This window comes from Mustela nigripes, chromosome 12 (assembly GCF_022355385.1).
Source record: "Mustela nigripes isolate SB6536 chromosome 12, MUSNIG.SB6536, whole genome shotgun sequence".
Classification (NCBI taxonomy): Eukaryota; Metazoa; Chordata; class Mammalia; order Carnivora; family Mustelidae; genus Mustela; species Mustela nigripes.
This window is the reverse complement of record NC_081568.1, coordinates 73,702,697-73,729,077: the sequence shown is the minus strand read 5'-3', so window position 1 is coordinate 73,729,077 and position 26,381 is coordinate 73,702,697. Positions and strand designations below refer to the sequence as shown.

Genomic DNA, 26,381 nt, shown 5'->3' with positions numbered 1-26,381 from the left:
TCAGCTAAGGGGGTGGTGGAGGTGGAGGGATGTGCAGGAGGGAGTGCTAGAGGCAGGAGGTGGCTTTGACTTCCTTCTCGGGCGAAAAGGTACTGAGTGTGACCTTCGTGCCTGGCTCCGTGCCAAGTGCTGGAGCTCGCCTCACTGAATCCTCAGCCTGTTGTAATCCTTCCTTACCTTATCACTGCCCCCAGGTCACTTCTCAGAACCTGTAGTTGATTCTGGGCAAGGCTCCTTCTATCCCCCGCCCGCCGCCAGACTCTGTCCTCAGACCCCATAGAACCTTCATCTCCAGACTGCCCCACTTCCCCCTCTGGAAGTGATAGCTCCTCCAGAACAAAACACCCCAGGTCACTGCCCCCCACCCCGCAGAGATGCATCACGATCTCACTCCTAGAAAAGATGGGCTCCCTAAGGACACACTTGCCCTGTAGCCCTTGCCAGCTCCTGCTCCCATAGTCCACACATCCCTGGGCCTGGAAAGGAGGGTGGGTGTCTCTGTCTTGCTACTCCTTACCATTCCAGACCTTCCTCCTTCTCTCCTCCCTACAAACATTCACCTTTGCTTCATACTTCATCGAATTAGATCACCCGTTCTCCCTCATCACTGCCGCCGGCAATAGCTGATCACTTTGTCATTTCTCCATGATTTCAGTTCCTAGACTTCAATTTCTAGCACTTTACTATATACGCAGATGATCCTTTTCAGGCCCTGACTCAGTTTCTTGAACTCACCCCCTCCAGTTGTCTTATGGTAGGCAGCAGGAGCCCACCTGAGCCGACCCCTGTCACAACCAATAAATGCAAACTCTCCCTAGTCTCAGCATCACGTTCACAACTCTGACTACTAATCACTCAAACATCTCCATCTGCCTCTCGTAGCCCAACTCTGTCTATCTTTTGCTTCCATCATGGCCTCCAACTCAGAAACCCAGCCGTCTTTTTTTTTTTTAATGTAACTTTATTTTTATGGCAGTTTCAGGTTCCCAGTGATACTGAGCAGACAGTATAGAGAGTTACCATATATCCCCACCCTTACACATGCATAGCATCCCCATTACCTACATGCTCCACGGGGACACAGGTTACAAAGGATGAGCCTACACTGACACATTATTATCACCCAAAGTCTGTATCTTGTATTAGGGGTCACTCTTGCTGTTGTATGTCCTAAGAGCTTGGGCCAATGTACAATAACATGTATCTACCATTATAGTATCATATAAAGTGGCTTCACTGCCCTAGAAGTCCTCTGTGCTATACCTCTGCATCCCTCCCCACCACCCCATCCCAAACCTCTGACAACCACGATCTTTTTACTGTCTCCACAGTCTTGCCGTTTCCAGGATGTCATCTAGTTGGATTCATAGAGAGTGTACCTTTTTCAGATTGGCTTTTTTTCACTTAGCAACATGCAGTTGAGGTTCTTCCATGTCTTTTTGTGGCTTGAGAGCTCATTTCTTTTAAGTGTTTGATAATATTCCATTGTCTGGATGTATCACCATTTATTTATCCATTCACCCACTGAAGGGCAGCATGGATAATTCTACATTTTGGCAATTATGCATAAAGCCTCTATAAACATCCATGTACAGCTTTTTGTGTGGACAGTTTTCAGCTCCCTTGGGTAAACACCAAGGAGCGCAACTGGTGGATCATACGGGAAGTTTATGTTTATTTTATAAGACACTGGCAACTTCATATTTAAAGCAGATCTCTTGTAGATGACATGTAGTTGTGTCTTGTTTTCCCAGCCTTTCCAAAGCTTTCCTTCTCCCCTGAAATCCCATGGACTGTAATTATAATTGCTCTCACACTCGTGCCTCCAATCCTCTGCCCCTCTCCTGATCTACTGTAACATCTAATTCTGTATCTACTCCATGCGGGAACCCGAGGAGGTGAATGTGGTTAGAAAAAATCAACCACATTAGCTGGCCTCGTTTTGAATTTCTGACCATAAACCTCAAATGGACTCATTGTCCTCCAGCAATTATATCCTATATCCTGAATCCATTCACTCTGAAATTTTCCTAAAACTTATTTCTGACCGCTTCTCCTCAAACTTCCATTGTCACTGCCTTCTCTCCTGCCATGCTTATTCTCAGCTGATAATTTTTCCTTCCTATTTCACTAAAAAGAAAAAAAAGTGAAACAGCAGAAAGAAAATGTCTACAGATTCTCACCACCAATATGTCTACCTACTAGCATGCTTACCCACACACTTGACTTTCCCTCCTACTATAAATAAACAATATGTGATTCTATCTGAACCTATTCCTTCATTTATATATAAATATCTCATCTTCTGTCATATATGCTGTTGAACTATGGGATTAATACAATGATCAAATGTAATGATCCATATAATTGTCTGTGGAAAAATTCCCAAAAGTATACAAAATATCATAATATTTGTTTGTCCCACCAGAAGAGGGAAGGGAGAGAGGGAAGAGGGGAGAGAGGGAAGCAAGAGGGGGCAAAAAGAAAGCTTCTCTTGACCCTACTTCTCAGCTTCTTTGCCATTTCTCTGCCCTCCTTTGCAATAAAACTCCTCAAAAGAGCTGTCTATATTATTGGCTCAAATTCTCTCTCTTCCTACTCTTTAATCCTCACCAGCCACACCCTCTATTCTCCCAAAATTGCTCCCATCAAGGTGATCAGTGACCTCCAAGTTATTAAATCCAATGGTCAATTTTCAGTCCCCCTCTTATTTGGGAATAATATTACCACCAGCTTTAAAGGGTGTTACCACTTAATGAAATACTGAAATGTTTAGACCACTTTTACTATAAACTACTATTATAATTATTTCTTAATCAAATTCTGCCTAAATATTAAAGGCAGAAATTATCCCAGCATGTACACAAATGGTGATTTATCTCCAACAGTATTTGAGCGGGAGATTTCAATGAACATTCCTGCCCAATAACTGTGTCCCCAAAGGGAGGAGAAGGGGGAGTAGTTTTGAGGCCCACACCCTTTTTAATCTAATTTCTAAGGTCTCCATTGAGGAGTAAGTGTTAATTATCCTGTACTGTGTGGGCGTCTCCACAACATCAGCCTGAGAAATTCATTTAACTTTTGACCGATCAGGGTAATGAGCTTCTCTCTCTCTCTCTCTCTCTCTCCTCATTTAAGTTTCTCAGTAGCTTGGAAAAAGTTTTAGAGTTGGATTTTTTAACTGAAGTCAAGCAAAGAAGTCATCTGTATTGTTGTGCAGTAGAAATTATGGTGCTGCCAAAACAATAGCTTCAGCACTAAAAATTCAAGGTATGAATATACCATGTTAGATGATTTGAGTTTGTATTCTATGTATTATGTGTTACAGACTGAGTGTCATCTCAGTAATAAGTCAGTTTGTGAAAACTGTGGACCAAATGAAAGGGAGGAAATTCTGGACCAGTTGAAAATCAAAGAATATCCCTTAATATCCATGTTGAGGAGCATGCAAGAAAGAAATGATGGATGAATACTGTAAAAACTGTTCAATACATTTACCAAGTAACAACCTCTGAGCCAGTAATCTGGGGTTGAAAGCCAGCAAAACTTTGCTGCCAACATTTTGTTCTAAAACATAATACTTTAAAAATCTTTAAACCAATGTAAAAGCAAGTAACTGTTTTACTAGTCATATTAATAGACCAAGCTAAGTGTTCATTCAAGAGTAAACAATCCATATTTACAGGCAACATGCTTGTCTATATAGAAAACTACAGAGAATCTACAAAGCTCCAGTAAGTGCAGTCAGGGCACAGGATATAAGGTCAATACAGAAAAATCAATCATATATCTATACACAGCGATGAACAATTAGAAACTAAACATTTAAAAAGTATTTCCAATAGCTAAAAAAATACTTAGATAAAAGTCTTAGAAAACAAATTTGGACTCTATATGTCCAAAGCTATAAAGCACTAAGGAAAGAAGTGAAGGAAGTTCTAAATAATGGAGAAACAGAACACGTTCATAGTTCAAAGGACTCAATATAGTTAAATGTCAGTTTCCCCAAACTGATTCATAGACTTAACACAATTCCAGCAAAAATCCCAGCAGAACTTCTCATAGATAAGAAAAAGTTTATTTAAACATGTATATGAAAAGGAAAGGAAGGAGAAAAAGCTAACAATTTGGAAAAGAATGAAGAGCCCAAAGGACTCAACATACCTCATTTTCAGATAATATTAAGCCAAAAATCAGAAATACTAAATACTAGTGAAATAATAGATATAAACTCCACGAAAGAGAACAGAGAGCACAGAAATAAACCCACGCAAATATGATCAATGATTTTTGACAGCTGTACAAAATCAACTCAATGGAGAAAGAGTGTTTCAACAGATGAAGCTAGAATGGGTGAATACCTATGTGCAATAAAAGGAATCTTGACCTAAACCTTACACCTTATATAAAAGTTAACACAATATGGTTCACAGACTGGAATATAAAAACCTAAACAAAAAGCTTCTAGAGTAAGACAGAGGAAAACACATTTGTGACCTTGTGTTAAGATTGCTTAGTTGAGGCACCTAAGGTGGCTCATTTGGTTAAGTGTCTGCCTTTGGCACAAGCAGGTCATGATCTCAGGGTCCTGGGATTGAGACCCACATCAGGTTCCCTGCTCTGCTTCTCCCTCTCCCTCTGCCCCTCCCCACAACTTTCGCTCTCTTTCTCTCTCTCTCTCTTTCTCATAAATAAAACCTTAAAAAAAATTCCTTAGTTTTAACACTAGAAGCATAGTCATAAAAGAAAAAAAAGACAAATTTAAAACTTCTGCTCTTTGAAAGATAATAGTAAGAGAATGAAACTATAAGTCATAGACTGTGAGAAAATATTTACAAACCCTCTTATAGAACAATTGTATCTAGAAAATATATAAGAATTTTTTAATGATATTATGTTAGTCACCACACAGTATGTCATTAGTTTTTGATGTAGTGTTCCATGATTCATTGTTTGCATATAACACCCAGCGGTCCACGGATTACATGTCCTCCTTAATACCCATCACAGTCCTAATCCATCCCCCTACCCACTCCCCTCTAAAACCCTCAATTTGTTTCACAGAGTCCATAGTCTCCCATGGTATGTCTCCCCCTCTGATTTCCCCCCTTCATTTTTTCCCTTCCTTCTCCTAATGTCTTCTATGCTATTCCTTATGTTCCACAAGTAAGTGAAACCATATAATAATTGACATCCTCTGCTTAATTTACTTCACTTAGCATAATCTCCTCTAGTTCCATCCATGTTGATACAAAAGTTGGGTATTCATCCTTTCTGGTGACTGAGTAATATTCCATTGTGTATATGGACCACATCTTCTTTATCCATTCGTCTGTTGAAGGGCATTGCAGCTCTTTCCACAGTCTGGTTACTGAGGACATTGCTGCTATGAACACTGGGGTGCCTATGGTCCTCTGTATCTTTGGAGTAAATACCCAGTAGGGCAATTGCTGGGTTATAAGCTAGCTCTTTTTTTTAATCTTTTGAGGAACCTCCACATTGTTTTCCAAAGTGGCTGCACCAACTTGTATTCCCACCAACAGTGCAAGAGGGTTCCCCTTTCTGCACATCCCCTCTAACACTTGTTATTTCTTGCCTTGTCAATTTTTGCAATTCTAACTGATGTGAGATGGTATCTCCATGTGGTTTTGATTTGAATTTCCCTTATGGCTAATGATAATGAACATTTTTTCATACGTCTGTTAGCCATTTGTGTGTCTTCTTTGGAAAAGTGTCTGTGCATGTCTTCTGCCCATTTTTTGACTTGATTGTGTTTTTTGGATGTTGAGTTAGAGAAGTTCTTTATAGAACTTGGGTATCAGTCCTTTCTCTGTAGTGTCATTTGCAAAATATCTTTTCCCATTCTGTGGGTTGCTTCTTTTATTGACTGTTTCCTTTGCTGTGCAGAAGCTTTTTAAATTGATGAAGTCTCAAAAGTTCATTTTCGCTATTGTTTCCTTTGCCTTTGGAGACATGTCTTGGAAGAAGTTGCTGTGGCCGATGTTGAGGTTACTGCCTGTGTTCTCCTCTAGGATTTTGAAGGATTCCTGTCTCATATTGAGGCTTTTTATCCATTTTGAGTTTACCTTTGTGTATGGTGTAAGGGAATGGTCCAGTTTTGTTCTTCTGTATATAGCTCTGCCATTTTCCCAGAACCATTTATTGAAGAAACTGTCTTTTTTCCATTGGACATTCTTTCCTGCTTTTTTGAAGATTATTTGATCATAGAATTGATGGTCCATACCTGGGCTCTCTATTTTGTTCCATTAGTCTATGTGTCTGTTTTTGTGCCAGTACCATGCTTTCTTGGTAAGCACAGCTTTGTAATATAGCTTAAAATCAGGCAACGTGATGTCTCCAGCTTTTTTTTTTTTTTTCAACATTTCCTTGGCGATTCGGGGTTTTTTCTGGTTCTATACAAATTTTAGAATTGTTCGTTCCAGCACTTTGAAAAATGTTGTTGGTATTTTGATTGGGATGGCACTGAAAAATAGATTCCTCCAGGCAGCATAGACATTTTAACAATGTTTATTCTTCTGATCCATGAACATGGAATATTCTTCCATCTTTTTAAGTCTTCTTCAATTTCTTTTATGAGTGTTCTGTGGTTTCTCAAGTACAGATCCTTTACCTCTTTGGTTAGGTTTATTCCAAGGTATCTTATGGTTTTGGGTGCTATTGTAAATGGAATCAATTCTCTAATTTCTATTTCTCTTTCATGCAACAGTTACATGGTTAGTGTATAAGAAAACAACTGTCTTATGTGCATTGATTTTGTATCCTGTCACATTTGTATGAGTTCTAGTAATTTGGGGATGGAATCTTTTGGGTTTTTCACATCAAGTATCATGTCCTCTGCAGAGGGAGAGTGAGAGTTTGACTTCTTCTTTGCCAATCCGAATACCTTTTATTTATTGTTGTTGTCTGATGGCTGTTGCTAATACTTCTAGTACTATGTTGAACAATAGTAGCTGGAGTGGGCATCCTTGTCGTGTTCCTGATCTTAAGGGAAAGGTTCTCAGATTTTCCCCATTGAGAAAGATATTCGTTATGTGTTTTTCATAGATGGAGTTTATGAAATTGAGAATCGTTCCCTCTATCCCTATATTCCAAAGAGTTTTTAATCAGAAAAGAATGCTATATTTTGTCAAATGCTTTTTCTGCATCAATTGACAAAACTCAGTAACAAGAAAATAAACTCAATTTTAAAAACGGACAAAAGATTTGAATAGACACTTCACCAAAAAGATAAAAGATGGCAAATAAGCACATAAAAAGATGTTCAACATCATTAGACATTAGGGGATGCAAATTAAAACTAAAATGAGATACTACAACACAGAAAATAAATTGACCATACCAAGTTCTGGTAAGAATATGGATGAGCTGGAACTCCCATAATTCATTGGTGATAATGTAAAATAGTATCCATTCTAAAAACTGAGTAACTTATCCGAGTTACCACTTACCATATACCCAACAATCCCATTCCTAGATATCTATCTTTAAAAACTTAAAACTTACCTTCACACAAGAATTTGTATATGAATGTTTGTAGAAACATTATTCCTAACTGCTAAAAACTAGGAGCACTCACATGTCCTTCCCTGAGTGAATGTATAAACAAACTGACATGTACAGGCAGTGAATGTGGAAAAAAAATAAGTGGATTACTGATACATGCAACAACATGGATGAATCTCAAAGGAATCATACTGAGTAAGAGAAGCCAGTCTCAAAGGGTTACATAATATAGGATTCCCTTAATATGACATTCTGGAAAATGCAAAACCTTAGGGCCTCTTGGTTCCTGCCCAGCAGAGCCACAGCTCACGGTCCCAAAGAGCATTGTAACACAATGTAGCTTCCAAGAGCTGAAACTGGACAAACTGACTGGGATGCTTACTCTCTGTCCACTGATCAGTGCCCACAAGCCCCCTTGTTATTTTCCTTAAGGACGGACTTGAATGTGTCCTAATAGAACATAGAGAAGAGTTGCAGATAGCAGTTCACTGAGATGGACGGCAAGGTCCACACGGATATAAACCACATTGCTGATTTAATGGAAGTCACCAGCACTGACAAGGCTGGAGACAACCTTCATCTATGGCACCAAGAATTGCATTACTGTTCATGAGATTACTCCTGAAGAGCAAATGTAAGTTGTGCAAAATGAGAAAGATCTCTGCGGGCACACAAGAAATTTACTATCCGGTGATTCCTGATGCCGACACTATCCACAAACCCGGTCTCATCAAGAAAAACAAATTTATTCAGATTGATTTGGAATTGGCAAGATTATAGACTTAATCAAGTTCAAGAATGGTAACCTGTGAATAGTGCCTGGAGGTGCTAACCAGGACAGCATTGGTATGATCACTAGAGATAAAAGTGAATTCAGATCCAGAGATATTTTTGATATGTGCATTAGATTTGGAAGGAGACAGAGAAGAAATCACGGGTTTCTCCTGTATTTTATGTTTCCTTTCCCATGAGCCAGTCTTGTTCTCACTCCAGCAATTAACCACCACAAAGAACAAAGGTCAAGAGTTTGAAATCAATGGTCAAAATAAAGTGATAATAAGAATAATTGCTTAACCACAGATGTGTTGAATCACTATGTTGTACACTTGAAACTAATGTAACATTGCATGCCAATTATAAAAAGATTTAAATTGCCATTTGTAGGATTAAATATAAATTTTTATTTCTTTGGGTGTTTACTTATTTTGTTATTTGTGTCATTCTTTGTTAACTATACTAAGCATTTTACATCGCTTTGGTACTGATTCTTCCAATGATTATATGATGTGTATATTATTACAGATTTAAAACTGAGATGCAGGGGCACCTGGGTGGCTCAGTGGGTTAAAGCCTCTGCCTTGGGCTCAGGTCATGATCTCAGGGGAGTCGGGCTCTCTGCTCAGCGGGGAGCCTGCTTCCCTTCCTCTCTCTCTCTCTCTGCCTGCCTCTCTGCCTACTTGTGATCTCTGTCAAATAAATAAAACCTTAAAAAAAAAAAAAACTGAGGTGCAGAAGAGGTACATGGTTTGTTCCATTTCCCACAACTAACAAGTAGTAAAATAGAAGTTCAGACTCCAGGTCCTCCTGATTTTATTTTTCTTTACAATTTTTATTCAAAATCAATTTAGTTAACTAATAGCGTATTATTAATTTCAGAGGTAGAATTTAGTGATTCATCAGTTGTATGTAACACCAGTGATCATTAATTATATCAAGCGCCCTCCTTAATGCCCATCACCCAGTTACCCCATCTTCCCCCTCCCCGCCCTCCAGCCACCCTCAGTTTGTTTCCTATAATTAAGAGTCCCTTACAGTCTGTCTCCCTCTCTGTTTTTATCTTGTTTTATTTTTCCTTCCCTTCACCTAGATTCATCTGATTCTTAAAATCCACATATGAGTGAAACCATATGGTATTTGTTTTTGTGTGACTTATTTCACTTAGAATCCTAGAGGAGAACATAGGCAGTAACCTCTTCGATATCAGCCACAGCAACTTCTTTCAAGATACATCTCCAAAGGCAAGGGAAACAAAAGTGAGAATGAACTTTTGGGACTTCATCAAGATCAAAAGCTTCTGCACAGCAAAGGAAACAGACAACAAAACAAAGAGGCAACTCACTTAGAATGATACCCTGTAGGTCCTCCTGACTTGAAAACCTGTATACTCACTAACTATACTGGAGAATCTGTTAGGTGTTCAAATTTCCATATACCAGTCCATCCTTTATTTCCCCAAGTTAGATGACAGTCGGCCCCAGTTAAGCCTCTAGTTTTCACAGTGTGCTAAAGAGAAGGGAAGAGGCAACACAGTGAAAGGAAAGATAGCAGCATTTGGGCCAGATCTACATGTTTTGAATCTTGGCTCAACCACTTAGTAGCTATGATATCTTAGACAAGTAAACTGCTCCGACTGACTCAACATTCATGGAACATCTATCGTGTTCCAAACCATGTTCTACACTCTTATTAATAAAACAGCAATGTTTCCTACCCTCAAGAAGCTTACATTCCAGGTTCAGGTAACCACTGTATAGCACATTATTAGTTCTTGATGTAGTGTTCAATGATTCATTAGTTGAATATAACACCCAGTGATCATCACAACATGTGCCCTCTTTAATACGCATCACCCTGTTACCCCCTCCCTCCACCTCCCTCCACCCCTCTGAAACCCTCAGTTTTTTTCCCAGGTCCAGAGTCTCTCATGGGTTACAAGTTTTTAAAGAGATAGTCAAGGAAGGCTTCTGAGAAAGTGACATGTGAGCAGACTTGAATGAGTTGTGGAAGTTATTCATTTAGAGCCTGGACAAAGAGCATTCCAAGCAAAGAAAATAGCCAGTACAAAGGTCTGGTCCATGCCAAATGTACAGCAAGGAAGCAAGGAAAAACAGCAAGGAAGTCAGAGTGGCTGGAGTAGACTGAGGGAAGGAGAGAACCAGACGAAGTAAAATCAGGAGGAAAATGGAGGGGCTACACATGCATGTCCTCGCAGAATGACATAACAACCCCACTTTTACTTTGAGTGGATGGGACACTGTTGGCTGGTTTGAACAGGGCAGTGCCATGATCTGACTACCTCTTCTAAGTATCTCTCCAACTGATATATGGAGAATATGCTAGAGCAGACTGGGACAGATTTTTTTTTAGTTTTTAGTTTTTGGTCCTGAGCGAGTGAAAGGGTGGGGGAAACTAAGGTGGAGAAAACTAGATCCAGAGCTAGTTTTGTTAAGTGTGAAATGACAATTTGGCATTCAAATGGAGATATCAATTTGGTAAGTGGATATCTGAGTCAAGTTCAGGAGAAGGTTGTGCTAAACATAACTTTTGGAGTCATCAGCAAATGGATGGTATCTAATGCTCTTATATAAGATCACTAAGGCAGTAAGTATAAATAGATAAAAGGAGAATTCAAAGAACAGGGCACATCTTTGGGGCATTCCAAAATTAAGATATCAAAGAGAAAAGAGATACAGAAAGAATATAAAAAGTAGTCATCCAGGATGAAAAACACATAGAAGAGCATGTTAGGCTGGAAACCAAGTGAAAAATGTGTACCAGAGAGAAGGGAGTAATCATCTATATCCAAGCTCTTGATAGGTCGTGTAGTATGAGGTTGGATTTGGCAACATAAAAGTCACTTGTGACCCTAATGAAAACAGTCGCAGGGGAGAAAGTGGATGTGGGTGTGGAAGCCTTATTGAATGGAATAAGAAAGAATGCCTGGAGGGCAACTGGAAACCATGAGTATAGACAACTCAGTTGAGGAGTTTTGCTATAAAAAGTAAGAGAAAATTGTAGTTGTAACTGGAGGGAAAAGTGGGGTCATGAGAAATTCTTTTTTTTTTTTTTTTTTTTTTGAGAAATTCTTTTTTAAGATGAGAGAATAGCAGCATGTTTGTATACTAAGCCAGTAGGAAAATGAAGAGACTGACAACACAGGAGAAAGAAAGGAAGGTTGCAGGAACCCTGTGCTTGAGTAGGCGTAATGGGCTGATATCCAACACCAAAGTAGAGGAGGCGGCCTTACATAGGAGCAGGAGCACTTCCTCTGCAGCAGGAAGAGGGAGTAGTCCATGGGTGCAAATGCATGAAGACAGAAAGTGTGAGCACGTCAGCATGCGGTGCATCTCTTCTGATGATTCCTATTTTTCAAGCAAAATGGGAGACAAGGTCCTCATTTGAAAATCAGGAGGAAGGGGAGGTGTCAGAAGACTGAGAGGAGAAGGTACAGAATACTTGTCAGGAGAGAGGGAGGGTAAGCTCCCCAGAGACATCGAGGACCGCCGGAGGTGGAGGTGGTTGATGGCATGCCTGATCAGCACGGCTGTGTCTTGTGCAGCCACATTTTCTCTGCAGAGGCAGGAACAGGGCAGTGGAGAAGTAGACTCAACTAAGGTCAGAATTCTGTCTAGTAAGAAGGATGAAATAAGAGGAGAAGAGAGTTGATGATATAGACGGGGATGATTTATAAGGATTGCCCCTGATTATAAGCACTGCAGGGAGGGAGCCAGGCCCCTGAAAGGAAGGAAAACCAGTGAAAGGGAGGTATAATCAAAGCAGCCCTGTAGCTCTGGGAGAAGATTGCTGGGATTGGGGTCCCAGAGGGAGTGAGCTCAACATATAAAAGGCGGTGGTCAGAGTGGGAAGAACTGAAGGTAGGGTCCCAAAGGAGCTATGGTTCCTAGGAACAAGTAAGAGAATGAATGGCTGAGTTAGGAGTTGAGAAAGTGGCTGTCAAGGAAATGAGAGGGCAGAGTAATGGGAGGGTCACCTTCCTGGATCCAGAAACCACCACGGATAACAACAGCAATGTTGGGAGGATGGCTGTGAGATGTGAGTAAGTTACAAATAGAAGGAAAAATGGATTCAACCTGTTTGTCTCTCTCTCTCGGTCTTAGTTTCCTCACGTTTAAGTTGGAAATGCTGACAGTCCTTCCATCATGAGATTTTTCTAAGGATTAAGTGAGAAGCTGCAGATAGAACATCTGTCACCCATTGGGACTGGCAGATTTTAACGCACAGAAAATGCAATTATTTTTAAAAGGGTCCTTGTGAACTCCTGGGTGTGTGTCTCATCTACCTCCAGCTAAAGTTGGGAGAGTGTGACCCGGAAGGCTTACTGAGCTCAGGGTTGGCCCAATAAATCACAATCATCATAATTTCCCAGAGACATTTACCTGTGGTCCTCTCTAGTAAGCCTGGGCCTGGCCATGAGCACCCCCACCATCTGTAGCTGTCCTTATCCATGTCACCTCTGTCTTCCCGGCAGGCCTGAGTTTTCTCTGACTCTCCCAGCCATTTGCAGACACCAGGTTTGTTGTCTCCCGGTCTGTCTAATGCAGAAAGCAAAAGCAAAGTACATGTTTGGCTACACTGTCTAGTGGGTCCCCCCAACATTTTATGGCCAGGTTACTGAAAGAGCCCAGGGAAGCTAAAACTTTGGGGGGGGGGCGGGGAATGATACCTTGTATTGTGAACTGTGCTGAGCGCAGAAACGTGCAGAGACTCTAGGGCAGTACAATCTCATGTCCCTAGCAGGTGGAGCTTGGGTCATGGGCTAGGTCAAGCCCTTTCCATTTCTTTTCTGTATCTAACCCTGCACTCAGCTCTAGGCAGGAGTTTCTACCAAGAGATGAGGTCATGTCTAACTAACATGGAAGTGTCTGCCTTACCAGGAACAGGTGACAATATTAAGAGACTCCTCCTTCTCAAGACAGAGACAAGAAAGGTGACAGAGTAGGGGCCAGAAATGCTCAGGACACCTGAGCTGCAGCAGCAGGACAGCCAGAGTTGAACAGGTCCTTTTTGCTGAGCCCAGTCCCTTGAGTTTCCCACCCCTGGTTCATCAGGGCTCTCAGAATATCTTAGCCGGAATACATTCTGAGCAAGTTTTACCTAGCATTACTGTTACACAACCCAGAGAGTGGATGCCTCGCCTCTACCCCACACTAACTCAGAAACCACATCTGCCCTGCTCATTGCCAATTTTTCATGCTGAGTACATAACAGCCCCTCAGTAATGAGGGACAGAAGGAACACAGGGAGGGAAGGACGGAGGGAGAGATGTTCAGGATGGAGGAGCACAAAATACAGCTCTTCATCTCATCACCCAGCACTATGCCAAAACCTAGAAGACTACAAGTATCCTCTCTGAATCCTTCTCCATAACAGTCTGCCTGAGCTGAGCAGTCTTCTCTTTCTACCCAGAATTTTCCTTTTTCTTCTTAAATTATATAGGAAAATGAAGGCCATTCTTGTCAGAAAACATTTTCTTGATCCTCCTCCCAGCAAACAAACACTTACCGCCCTCCTTCTGTAATGCACAGTGATATTTTGATGTGGCAGTGCTAGAAGAAGACAAGAATCCTTAATTCAGAAAAATAGCTAAGCTTCTACAGTTTGCCAGGTTCCCACCTATTTACTCAGGAATCCAAATTCTGGAAAAGCAAACTTGCATTCCTATTTACCAACTACTACTTACCAGTCTGAAGGCTACTGACATTGATTAACATTAAAAGTGACATTTGGCTCTCGTGTCCTTTCTGAATAGACTTGTTTCAACTAAGAAATAAACAAGGAAACCTCTAGAGGAAAATATTTCTGGAGAGTAGTGGTATGAGGGTGACATGAAACATTTTTTTGTCTAACATTTTGGATCATTATTTGGAATTGAAGCAATCTGCCTGGGGCGGGGCGGGGAGAGAAGCCAGCCTGTCACTCAGGAAGGAACCGCAGACTCCCAAAGATAATTCTGAAAGGTATGCCTAGGGATAGGCATTTGTTATTAACAAAACAAAACAAAACAAAACAAAGGTCTAAAGATGTTTACCCAACTGGCAATTTAAGGAGCCACGATTTGCCATACAAAAGGATATGTGGTAAGAAAGGATCCCATTAGTTTTAAATTACATTTGATTTTTAAATTTATAATTTATAAGCAGATTTTCCAGCCCCTAAAAAGAAAGCACACCTATGTGCATTTTTTTCCAGTTTTAGCCTATCAGCCATATCTTCCAGTAAACTTTCTGTGTACAACAGTTAACCACTCTAATTGGGTAGTAAATGAGTGAAGTGTTATTTCCAGCTTCCAAAGTTCATTTCTTTATCACCCCTCTCTCAGAACTGGGCACAAAGAAGTGCTACTTTGAAAGAGACAGGGTGGGCATCAGCTGCCATCAGAATCCCTTAGAGAACAAGGTTAAAGGATAGATCCTGGGTGTCAGTGGCAGGAATTCTGACTCAGTCCATGAGGGGCCCTGGGAATCTGCAGTTCCAGCGTGCACCCCCCGTGACTCCGAAGCAGGTAGCCCTTGGAGCCCACCCTGTCCAATCCCAGCTTAGAGAAGAGGCCCCTCTAAGCTGCTGTGCCTTCTAGACACAGCCCAGCCCTGGTTCCAGTGCTCTCCATGAGCTCACACTTGGTGGACAGTTACTGATCCACGCTGCTCTGCTGTGCCGCTCTGTGGGGCTCCGTGTGACACACCCCTGATTTCTCTTTATTCTGTCAGAACGATTACAGGAAGTTATCTATGCAATGCAAGGATTTTGTGGTGGGCGTGCTGGACCTATGCCGAGACACGGAAGAGGTGGAAGCGATTTTAAATGGAGATGTGAACTTCCAAGTCTGGTCTGACCACCACCGTCCAAGCCTGAGCCGCATCAAACTCGCCATTAAATACGAAGTCAAGAAGGTAAGCTTCCCCACCTCTCTAGGCCTTCCCGCCTTGCGGGGCTGTTGGCCTAGTTTTGTGCCCAAGCGTATTTTACGTTCCCATGAGGAGACTGTGAAAACACCAATCTCCCGACTGTTCTCTAGACAGAGAATGGCCAGCCTTGCAGGACTGCTCAAAGCTCCTCTCAGTGACCCCCTTCCTTCACTCCCAGCCCACCAAGGGAAAGGCAGCAGGACTGTAATTCCACGAGCAGGCTTTGGCCTGGAAAACAACAGAGGAGATTTTCAGCCTCCAAATGACTGGCAGGGACAATGTGACCTGACATCAGCTAGGACGCCAATTCCCCAGTTTTCCCAAGAAAATGAATCACACTGGTCTGTCAATAGCACTGATTGAGATCTGTATGCCTAGGGGCTTGCTGAGTAGAAATGTTTAGCATGGAGGCTTTGTGGGAGCCAGGGTTCTGGGAGCCTTAGAGGAATTTCATTCCAAAGGCTTATGCAAGTACTTAGTAGGAAGCTCAAGGAGACTTTTCACAGGAGCAAGCTTGTCCACCTCCTCAGTCAACCTCAAGGTGTCTTTAATGGCCACAAGCACCTAGCAGCCCTCAGGCCCACAGTGGGTGGTCAGACTGAGTCCTAAGCAGCAAAAGTCAATTATGCCTCCACTCTGGATGGACTCTGGATTCTTTAGAATCTGCTCTGACATTAGATGATGTCATCCATCCTGATGAAAACTGCAGCGCTCCAAAGATCAATGTGTTTCATAATTATTGTGCTTTGCGTATATGCAAAATGGGTGCTCAGCCTTCAAGGGTTTTTATTTTTTCCCAGCTATTTCACAGGGTCAATACTGGGGTATTTTCAATGTCCCCAAACTGACCTCTGGGCACTTCTCTTGCTTACGTTAATTTGTATGGAGGGAACCATCTTTCAACAAACCACATGCATCTGTGCAAATCATCTAGTTAGAGCTTCCAAGTTTGAAAAAATCTTCCTGTCCCTCTTACTTTTAATAATAATAATAATAAACCTAGGAAAAATAGCTTTGTTCAAAGACTCTGGGTCCCAAAGATAAAGTGGACAAATCATAGGAAATGTGGCCTTCAATTACCATTCAAAAACACAGGCCTATGAAAAGAGAAGAAGCAGGCTATAGCTTCAAGTACAACCTTATTTTCTGGGGTCAGGAAAATTCTCATTTTTTTCATCAATCCCAAGAGCTCAATGAGGCTTTTCATCAAAGCACAGCATTCTAATTCAGAAGCTGCTGAAGATACCCACAGCCTTGGAGTTCACACAAACCCTGCTATGGAAGCTATTAGTCGTGGTAACGATGAGCTTGAATTTCCAGAATCACAAGCATTTGCTTGCTTGCTTGCTTGCTTGCTTCCTTCCTTCCTTCCCTGCCTCCCAGCACAGGGGAGGAGCATAGGGTGGAAGTGAAGATGTCCCTGAAAACCCGAAGAACAGGAGATGCTTGGCATCTGCAGATTTATATTTGCCATTTGGCTATTTATGAGCAATTGCAACGACCCATTAAATGCAAGCGGTCACCATTTTTCTGAAACATAAATCCAAACCTCTAGCAACACCATCAGGGAGGGTAGATTAGTCAGCTAGTCCAGAAGTCTGGCCACTACCTCAGAGCTACGTGTTCCCCTTGTTGTCAACTACTGAGTACAAAACTGCCCTGGTGATGAATGAGAAGAAAAAGAGAAGTATACCATGAACAGGACGGTTCAGGGCACAATAAAAAAGGCTTCATGAGGGAAATTATTTAGTGGTATTTGCCAATTAGGAGTCATAAAGGCCTCAGGAAATATGCATCATGAATGTCAAGTGTCCACAGCAGTTTGTGGGTGGGAAGATGATAAACCACCTGCCTAAAAAGTCAGCCTTGCTCATTTGAAACACCTCCAATGGATAAATTCTCTCAAACCGTGTGTACCATTATGTAACAGCAGACAGACACAGAGCTTCCCTTGACATTTATTCTATCATGAGTTATAGTGAAAATACCTAATATTAAAAAGATACATTAATATTATAATGAGATTTAATTTTTAATTTATGAACTTTAGCATGCTTCCACGGGCACAATCTAACCCTAGGTCTTTGAGTTATGAAATGACTAGCATCAAAGCCTCTTTATAAATACATTCCCTTTGCACCTGATAAATATAATAGCTTTAAGGCTAGAATACAGAACCATAAAAAATTCCTAAGCCTTTGCCCACATGATATCAAATCAAACCACTAATTCAGTCATTAAAGCAAACTAATTGTTCTTGGCAGTTTTATGGGCTGCTACTAAGTAGGATCTTTAAAAATGGTGTTGTGTTAATAAATTGGGAGATCCTGAGTTAAGTAGAGTCAAAAAGATTTCTTTGTTTAAAGACATTACAGAGCTTTAATATGCTTTGATGCTTTGCTACTCTAATTAAAAGAAAAAGAGTACAATATGTATTACTTGACCACACAACTCTTTCTCATGGAACACTGATGAAACTCATTTTCCATGTAGATATATCCATGGAAACTCTAATGTCAAATCAGCCTCTTTGAGCTATGAAACGCACAGATCTAAATGCGGTGGGTGCTGCCCTGTGGCTGATAATGAGCCCTGGATTGTGTCCCTCACCTAAATGTCTGCCTCTTTTCACGCACCACACTAATGTCTGATCCTCCGGCTGGCTCAGTCATAATGTCAGCCTCTATGAGATCAAGACAATTTTCCCACCATTGCACAAGGGGCCACCTGGTAAACAGAAAAGAATCATGAAGTAGGTGTCACAAAACCAGATTTTTAGCATGATTCCTTCACTTACTAGCCACATGGTTTTGGACCAGTCTCTGAAGGTCTCTAAGTCTCATCCTTTCTTCCTTCCATTCCAAAATGGGCATATAAGCTTCTGCTCCCATTTCCTGTGAACCTTCAAATAGGATGATATGAGAGTAAATGCTCTGCAAACTGTAAAGTTCTCTGGAGTTCCATAGGGAAGCATCATTGTTGTCATTCAATGATGTCCTCCTTCCTTGGAACCAGGTGGGGGGTCCTTCTATTTCCAGAGATACTCCCTATCTTGTCCTTTGTCTTTTCCCTAGAAAATGCTAGAAACTTCCCCTTGGGTAAGGACATTATCATTATAGCCTAAAATTCTTCCAGAAAAGACAAAAGGTCTTGTGAGGATATGGTTTTTCTCCATGACTTCCGTTTTAAGAAAGTAACTCAGCCTCCCCAAAAACCCACATATATGTGTTATATGAAATGTTAATCATTGTGTTTGGAAGACAGTTTGGGAAAAGTGGCTCAGAAGGTGCCCTTTGTGGTTAATCTTGACCCAACCATTATTAATGGAGTCACCTGAGCAAGACACTTAACCTCTCCATGTCTCACTTGGTTTATTAAGTATGGATAATAATACCTATTTCATAGGATTATGATAAGAATCAAATGGGATAAAGTAAGTGTGCCTCAAATAGCATTGGGCCCATCAGCCTGTGGGTATGAATGTATCCTATGTACATATATGTACACTATGTACACTACAATGGCTTAGAGCCCATGTTCATGTTACTTAACACATTTCTGTCACCCATCTCTCCATACCAGACTTAACAGGTTATGATCCCTTTGGAAGCCAGGCTTGCCTTATGAAGAAGCAAGGAGGCTTCTCTCCCCAGGCTGAGTCACACATAACCTCAGAAGTAACTCCACTTGGGCCTCATGGATAAAGAAACCAATCCCTCCAACTTTGGCTCACAGCCTGCCATATACAGGCCTTGGTCTTCTTCAGGGCCAATGGGACTGGCAGACATCTTGTTGTCTTCTCCACTTCTAGCTATCTCTGGCCCCACAGAATCATGCCTAATATCTTCTTAAAGGCACTCTTCTCCCTCTGCATATCAACTCTAAATAAATGCTTAGGGAACTTCCAGCTCCACCAACAGGAAAGACCCAACCAGTCTCAAAATCCATTTAGGCTCAGCCAGACCCAGGCTGCAGCCATAAAAGGAGCCCAGTGTCTAGCACGTGCTCAGTGCTGACCAGCTGGTCACAGAGATCCAGACTCAATCATTGGTGCTCTCTTCAACTTGATTAACTGAAGACACACATCTGAACCCTTTACTCTCACCCCTCCCTTTCTCTCCTCTTGATCCCTTGATTCATCTCTAGGCTCACAGGGATATTATCTTCCTTTCCCCTGCATTATCCCTTGCTTCTTCCTGACTCCAGGTCTGCCTAGATGGGGATCATATAAACCTCCTATTCACTGAAAGAACTTTGTAGATATGTGTCATTCGAGTTCAAATGTCACAAGAGAATGGGACAAAAGGACCCTGAAGGTCCAATTTTGCACAACAGAAGCCTTACCTCTACCTAGAGAGGAAATGGAGGTTCTTTGGACATAACTAAGCAAAGCTACATTATTTTTTAAAAAAGAAGAACACATGAATATTTTGTCCAAAATTACATTGGTCCCACTGTAGAGAGCATGTCTGTTACCAGGCAGTATCACCAGTAAGGGGGTAGTTCAATCTGACATGCTGTTTCAGCCACTGCCTGTGAGCTCTGTAGACACTGACTGGTCTTCTGGGCATCCCAAGGTGGGTATGATAGTCCTGTTCTTAAAGAGCCATCAGGTGGTAGGTAAGGTGGGGACAGGGATGCTATGACTGTAGCAGCAGCAGCCTCTACACCTCACTAGCTGAGCAAAGTTGAGGTCACAGTAGTCACTTTCAGACTTGCAGGTGGCCCCCCGCTGTCTGGTGTCCTGGCCTGTGGCTTGGTTTGTGGAACCTAAGCAAGGCACTGGCCATCTTTCCTCCCAACTGATGAGACTCCCTACCCTCCTATGGGAGCAGTTTCACTTTGCTGAGTCTGCCAGACTCTGAGAGCTGCACTTTTCCTGACTCTGCCAAGTTCCTAGGTGATTCCTAGCTCAGAAAGCTAGTCTCACATAAAATAAAGCCCTGGGACAGAACAAAGAGAGGGACAAGGAGTTAAAGTGGAGGGGGGCTCACTAACCCTATTAAGACAGTTCCCTTTTTTCCATACCATTGTACTAAGGAAATAATATTCCCTATGATTTTCATTCACTTACTTAGGCATCATTTAATAAACATTCACTGTGTCCACCACACCACCAACTTTATGCTAAGCATGGGAGAGACTGAAGAGATCAAGACCCAGGCCTCACCCTTGAGGGGTTCATCTAGCAAAAGAGAGAGAACAAGAGAACAAAGGAGAGAGAAGTGTGAACGACCATTACAATCTTGTCTGAGTAGGACAAACAGAAACAGGAACGGACAGCGTGGAGGCCAGAGGAAGCAGTGACCAGCTCAGCCCACGGGACCCCAGGAAAAGTTTCCCAGAAGCCCAGAAATGCTTGAGACAGGGCTAAAAGGATGAGAGGTGTCAGATGGGATGTCAGTTTAGCAGAGAAGCAAGGGAGGACAATTTAGGCAGAGGGAGGTGAAAGCTGAGAGTCACAGATACCTGAGGGAGAGTGGCATGGATGAGGCTATGTTTAGAGGGCGACAAGTGCTTCCCCATGGCCGTATCACTGTGGGAAAGGAGCAGACTGAAAAGCTTCTCAGAACACAATTCTTGAGGGCATTTCATTACATAGCCACTTGGACTTTATCCTGGCAGCACTATCCCAGGGAATTTTCTGTGATGATGCAAATGTTCTATTTTCTGCTGTCTAACACAGTAGGTGCTAGCTTCTTAGCATGGCTAGCCAGCACTGGAAATGTGGCTAAGGTAATTATGGAACTGAATTCTTAGTATTTTTTAAATGAATTAGTTCAAATAGCAAAGCCGGTCATGGGCAGTGGGTACCACACTGGACAGTATGGACCTATATCCTCACTCATGCCTTCAACAATCTTTCAGTGAGTACCAACAAAGCATGCCATGCTAATTACTAGGGACACGGTGCTGAATAAAGGACAGGATATCAGTCATCAAGGGAGAGACAGATTATAATCAACATACCACACCAATAAATTGTGATGTTGGATTTGAAGTAAGTATTATAAAAGAGAAGACCATGATATTATAACTTCTAAAGTCAGATGTCACCTAATCAGGGAAGTCAATGAAGGTTTCTCTGAGGAAGTCATACTTGCTCTGAGAGCTAAAGAATAAAAGTTAACCAGATATGGGGAGGACATTTCTAAAGGATAGAACATGTTCAAAGCAAATTCAAAGGCCCTGTGGTAAGAGAAAACATAGCATATAAGAGAAACTGAAAGAAGGTGAATGTGGCTGAGTTGGAAGGCATAAGGAAGAGTGGGGTGTGGGATGAATGTCAAGAAGCAGGCAGGGACCAGACCATGCAGAGGCTCATTAAGCATGCTAGAGAATTTTGTTCTCATTCTTTTTTTCAAGAATAAGAGGAAGCCACTGGAAAACTTTAATGAGAAGCAGCTGTAAATATGAGGAGAAAGGCTAGAAGGCAAACAGGATGGGTATAGATGCAGCATAACTGTTGGGCAAGAGGGACATGATATTAATAAAGACAGGCATCATTAAGCTCCGTTGACAAGCAAAGCCAAAGTTATAGTGACTTTCAGTGAAAAAAGTCTTATTTATTGCTCATCCTATTTCTGTCTTGGAACAGAATTCACTCAGAAACTCAGGCTGATAGGACAGCTACTCTCTCCAGTGGCCCCACCCTGTCAAAGGGAACTCCAGCGATGGAGAGTCCCACACTAGCAAGGAAATGCTTCCACCTAGAAGTGACACACATTATTTCCACTTACGACTCACGGTCAACAATTAGTCACACCACCCACAATACCATGAGGGAACCTGGGATGTATAATCCTGCCATATGTTGAAAGGAGAGAAGAATGAAGCTATTGGGCAAATAGCTCTAATGACTTCCAAATGATAAAAGTTGAAAGAATTCATGCTAACAGCCTCAAGCTTTCTATAAATAGGAAACAGGATCACCCTCTGAGGTAGAAGGCAGCCTGAAAAAAGTGAAAAAAAAATTGGGGAAAAATCCCATGGGAGATGAACAAACAACTGAACAGTAGATCCAACAGCCCAGCCAAGAGGGAAGGTGGTAAATTCTTTGTGAATAGTCAGTGTTCTTAATAAAAATAGAAAATCTCTACCAAAAAAAAAATAATAATAACACATTAAATCAATGTCCTCCATGAACCTCAATTCCAAGCTGTCAATTTCATTTTGAGATTTTTTTCATAGACATAGGGCCCAGAAATGCACAAAATACACTCATAAGTTTCTCCCAGAGAATAATGCCAAGTAGGGTGGGGTGAGCTGGGGATGGGAACAATTCCACTCACATCACCACTCTGTAAAGCTGGGCCAGGACCTCTAAACCCAACAGAAGTTCCTTTGCTTCTTTCTTCCAAAAATCACCACCTTGTGCACATTTTACAGCCATGCTGCAAATGGACCCACTTTTCTACCTGGAAAAATTCCCAGGAGAAGAAAACAGAACATGTTGGGTCTCAATACAGTGTTACAGTTAAGTGCCGGCCTGCTCAAACTCTCCAGTCACTAAGTATGTGGCTTTCATTAAGCTGCTGAGCCTGCTGGCCTGCAGCAGACTCCCAGATAAGGGGGACCCTGATGCCCAAGAGCCTGCTGGCTGAAATCTGTGTTAAAGGACACAATGAGACCCAGCAATAGATGCACATCTGCCTGAAACCCTTCACCCAAATGCAGTGACCACGGGGAGGGACACTAGAAGGATGGAGGGAAGATGACCTCTGCTGTGGTTCTGTTTCACTTCCTCTCTGCACAGAGCACAGGGACAGTGAGCAAAGGGGACCTAGGGACATCAGGGCTTTCTAGAGGACATCTGAGAGTCCATTCAGACACTCACATGCTCTAAGCAGACGTTCTCCCACTGTGTTTTCCTGCTGAGGTATCGTTTTACCAGATGCTCTGAGTTAAGAAAATCAGAGTTGTCACAAACACAGCCTGGCCAGTCAGGCACTACCCAGAACTGTGCCCCAGGATACCCAGTAGCTGCCAAATGCTGTTGGAATCCATTGGTGTCAAAAGCATCCATCAGCAACCTCTTTGGGGATTCCTCTCAGCACTTCGTAGCCCTAGCCTGACCACACAGCCCAATAATTATCAATGTCCACTACTCTCAGCTTAGATGGGCTATGTTTTATGTAGGAAAAGGAAGTTTTGTTTTTCTCAAGCAGCAAATCTTAAGAAGGACCAATCCAAGTATGTACGGACCACTTAACTGCCTGGGGAAAAACTCTCAGAGGAAAAAGAAAACCTGTCGGGCAGCAGTATATTTCATCTAGAAGCCTGACTGTGCATGTTCAAGTCCTAAGCCCTTTTCCTACTAGATATGTGACTTCAGACAAATTAATTCATTCCTGGGCCTCAGTTTCCTTATCTCTATAATGAGCACAGATAATACCTAATAAGCAATAATCAGTGTTTTTTAACACACGTAATGCAGCTAGAATATGGTATATGCATAATAAATATGAGCTAAAGGAAGCTGTTTGCCATGTTCACCTTAGAAGTAGACCAATCCTCAAGACTAAACAGTATTGAGGGAGGAGTTAAGATGGCAGACTAATAGCGGGACCCTGACCTTGCCTCATCCCTCAAACACAGCTAGATCAACATCAAATCATTTTGAACAAGCAGGAAATAGATCTGAGGATTAAGAAAATGATCTACACAATTGAAGGGAAATTACATTGTAGATCTGAGGTTCGGAGCCATGAACCAGGTTCGGAGCCACAGAACCACAAAGGGGAGGGAACCGTTTTCACAGAGTGAAGTCAGGGAGAGAGGGAGAGAGTCAGAGACAGAGCGGCGCACACAAGGCACTGCGGTGTGGGGTTCCTGGGTCGCACTGGAAGAGATCGTTCCCCTTCCTGGAGTACATTTAGAAGAGGATATTTTGCCTCTCCAAGAACAAAAGGCCCACTGGGAGCCAGCTAGCAGCCATTTAGCAGCAGGGGCCAGAAAGGAGCTCAGAGGGCAGATAACCTGGTCGCAGCTTTTCACTGTGTCAAAACAGACTCCAGCCACCATGCCTAGGCCCCACACCATGTGACTGATTTCCTGGGACAGAATGGGGTCAGGCACAGCACTTTGAGGCTCTTCTCTGGGGAAGGGGAGTGGGTCCACACCTTGCCAAGCCCTTTAAGATTTGGAGTTTTGAATCCCAGCCACCAGCCAGAGACAAACACAGAAGAACTGTGACACCAGGCATGTCAACATCCAGGTACAGACAGGGTAATGGCAGGGATCTGATGAAAGCCTGGAACACAGGAGAGGAGACTGTTTTTCTGTGAGGGCCTCCTGAACAGCAGTGGCTGTAAGATCCCCCTCCCTGGAGATAAGAGGATGGGGTGATGCCATCTTCCACCCCCACTACCACCATAATCAGATTTCAGAAACACAGCACCTCCAGTGAAGGCTGGAGTCATTTAAACCAAACCCCACCCCTCTGCCTGGCAGGGGCATCTTTACAAGGGCAGGTATGACTGTGAGCCAATTCAGCAGGCCTCTTCCCCAGAGGACCTCTGCCCCAGAAGACACCACCCAACGCATGTACCAGGTCTGCTAATCAAAGAATGCTCCAAAGAGTCAGCTTCAGTTCTGGTGGAATAAGACCAGTCTCTCTCTCTCTCTCTCTCTTTCTCTCTCTCGCTCTTTTCTTTTCTTTGGTATCAGGCTTATACTTTTTTGTTGGTTGGTTTGCTTGTTTCCTTTTCTTATTTTTTGGATTAGACTTCTTTTTCTTTTTCATTCTTTCCTTTTTTCTTCTTTCTTATTCTTTGGAATCAGGCTAATCATTTTTTGTTTGTTTGCTTGTTTTTTTGTTCCTTTCTTTTCCTTCTCTCTTTTCTTGGGTTAAAAAGTTTAAAAAGTTTTTTTACTCAGGCTTAGCTTAAACAAATCAAAGAACATCTACTTTAAGTTCCAAACACTCCCCAGGGCAAGCAAGGAGGAACTATGCAGAGGGCTGACCTGTGGGAAAGAACAACCAAAACACAATGGCAGAGTGCACAGAGCATACACTAGAAACACCTTCTGAAGCACCAAGCCCTGGTCAGTGTAGGGCCCCTTCTTAATATAGTATTACTCTCAAAACCAGGAAACAGAACAAGCTTTCTCGATACACAAAAGACAGAAACCTAGACATGATGACAAGAAGGAGGAATTCTCCCAGAAAGAAACATGGAGAATAAATCATAGCCAGGGATTTGCTCAAAATAGATATAAGCAATATATCTGAAGAGTAATTTAGAACAAGAGTCATAAGAATACTAACTGGACTTGAAATAAGCATCCAAGATACCAGAGAAACCCTGGCTTCAAAGATAAAAGACCTAAAAACTAGGCCAAAATAAAAAATGCTGTAACTGAGATGCAAAACCAAGTAGATGTAATCACAATGAGGTGGAAGAAGCAGAGGATCCAGTAGACGATATAGAAGACAAAATTATGGAACATAATGAAGGCGAAAAGGAAGAGGGAAAAACAGATCACGAATAAAGACTTAGGGAGTCTAGTGATTCCACAAAGAGCAATAATATCCATAACATAGGTGTCCCAGAAGAAGACAAGTTGGGGGGGGGTTATTTGAACAAATTATAGCTGAGAACTTCCCTAACCTGAGGAAAGAAATGGGAATTCAAGTCCAAGAGGCATTGAGAACTCCCTTCAAATTCAACAAAAACAGGTCAAGTCTTACCACAGTGAAACTTGCAAAATACAAAGATAAAGAGAGAGTTTTGAGAACAGCTAGGGATAAAAGGTCCTTAACCTATAGGAGTGGGCACATAAGGTTGCAGCAGACCTGTTCAGAGAAATATGGCAGGCCAGAAGAGAGCGGCATGATATATTCAACATGCTGAATGTAAAAAGTATGCAGCCAAGAATACTTTATCCATCAAGGCTGTCATTCAAAATAGAAGGAGAGAGAAAGTTTCCAAGACAAGCAAAAACTAAATGAGTACATGAATACTAAACCAGCTCTGAAAGAAATACCAAAGGGGAATGAGAATCTCCTTTCCTTTAAGCAGGAAAGAGAGTCCAAAAGCAACAAAGACTAGACAGCAACAGAGACAAGAGCAACCTTACATGTAATACAATGGCAGTAAATTCATAGCTATCAATAATTATTCTGAATATAAATGCTACAATCAAATC

General features: G+C 42.0%; 1 protein-coding gene across 2 annotated transcripts in view; it reads left to right on the top strand.

Moving 5' to 3' along the window:
- TRPC7 (transient receptor potential cation channel subfamily C member 7) overlaps positions 1 to 26,381 on the top strand; it is a 145,340-nt gene that overhangs the window by 34,399 nt on the left and 84,560 nt on the right. For both annotated transcript variants that reach the window (XM_059416603.1, XM_059416602.1), the window contains exon 3: positions 15,033 to 15,215. In XM_059416603.1, coding sequence (XP_059272586.1) covers positions 15,033 to 15,215 — 183 coding nt within the window. The remainder of the gene's footprint in view (positions 1 to 15,032; positions 15,216 to 26,381) is intronic.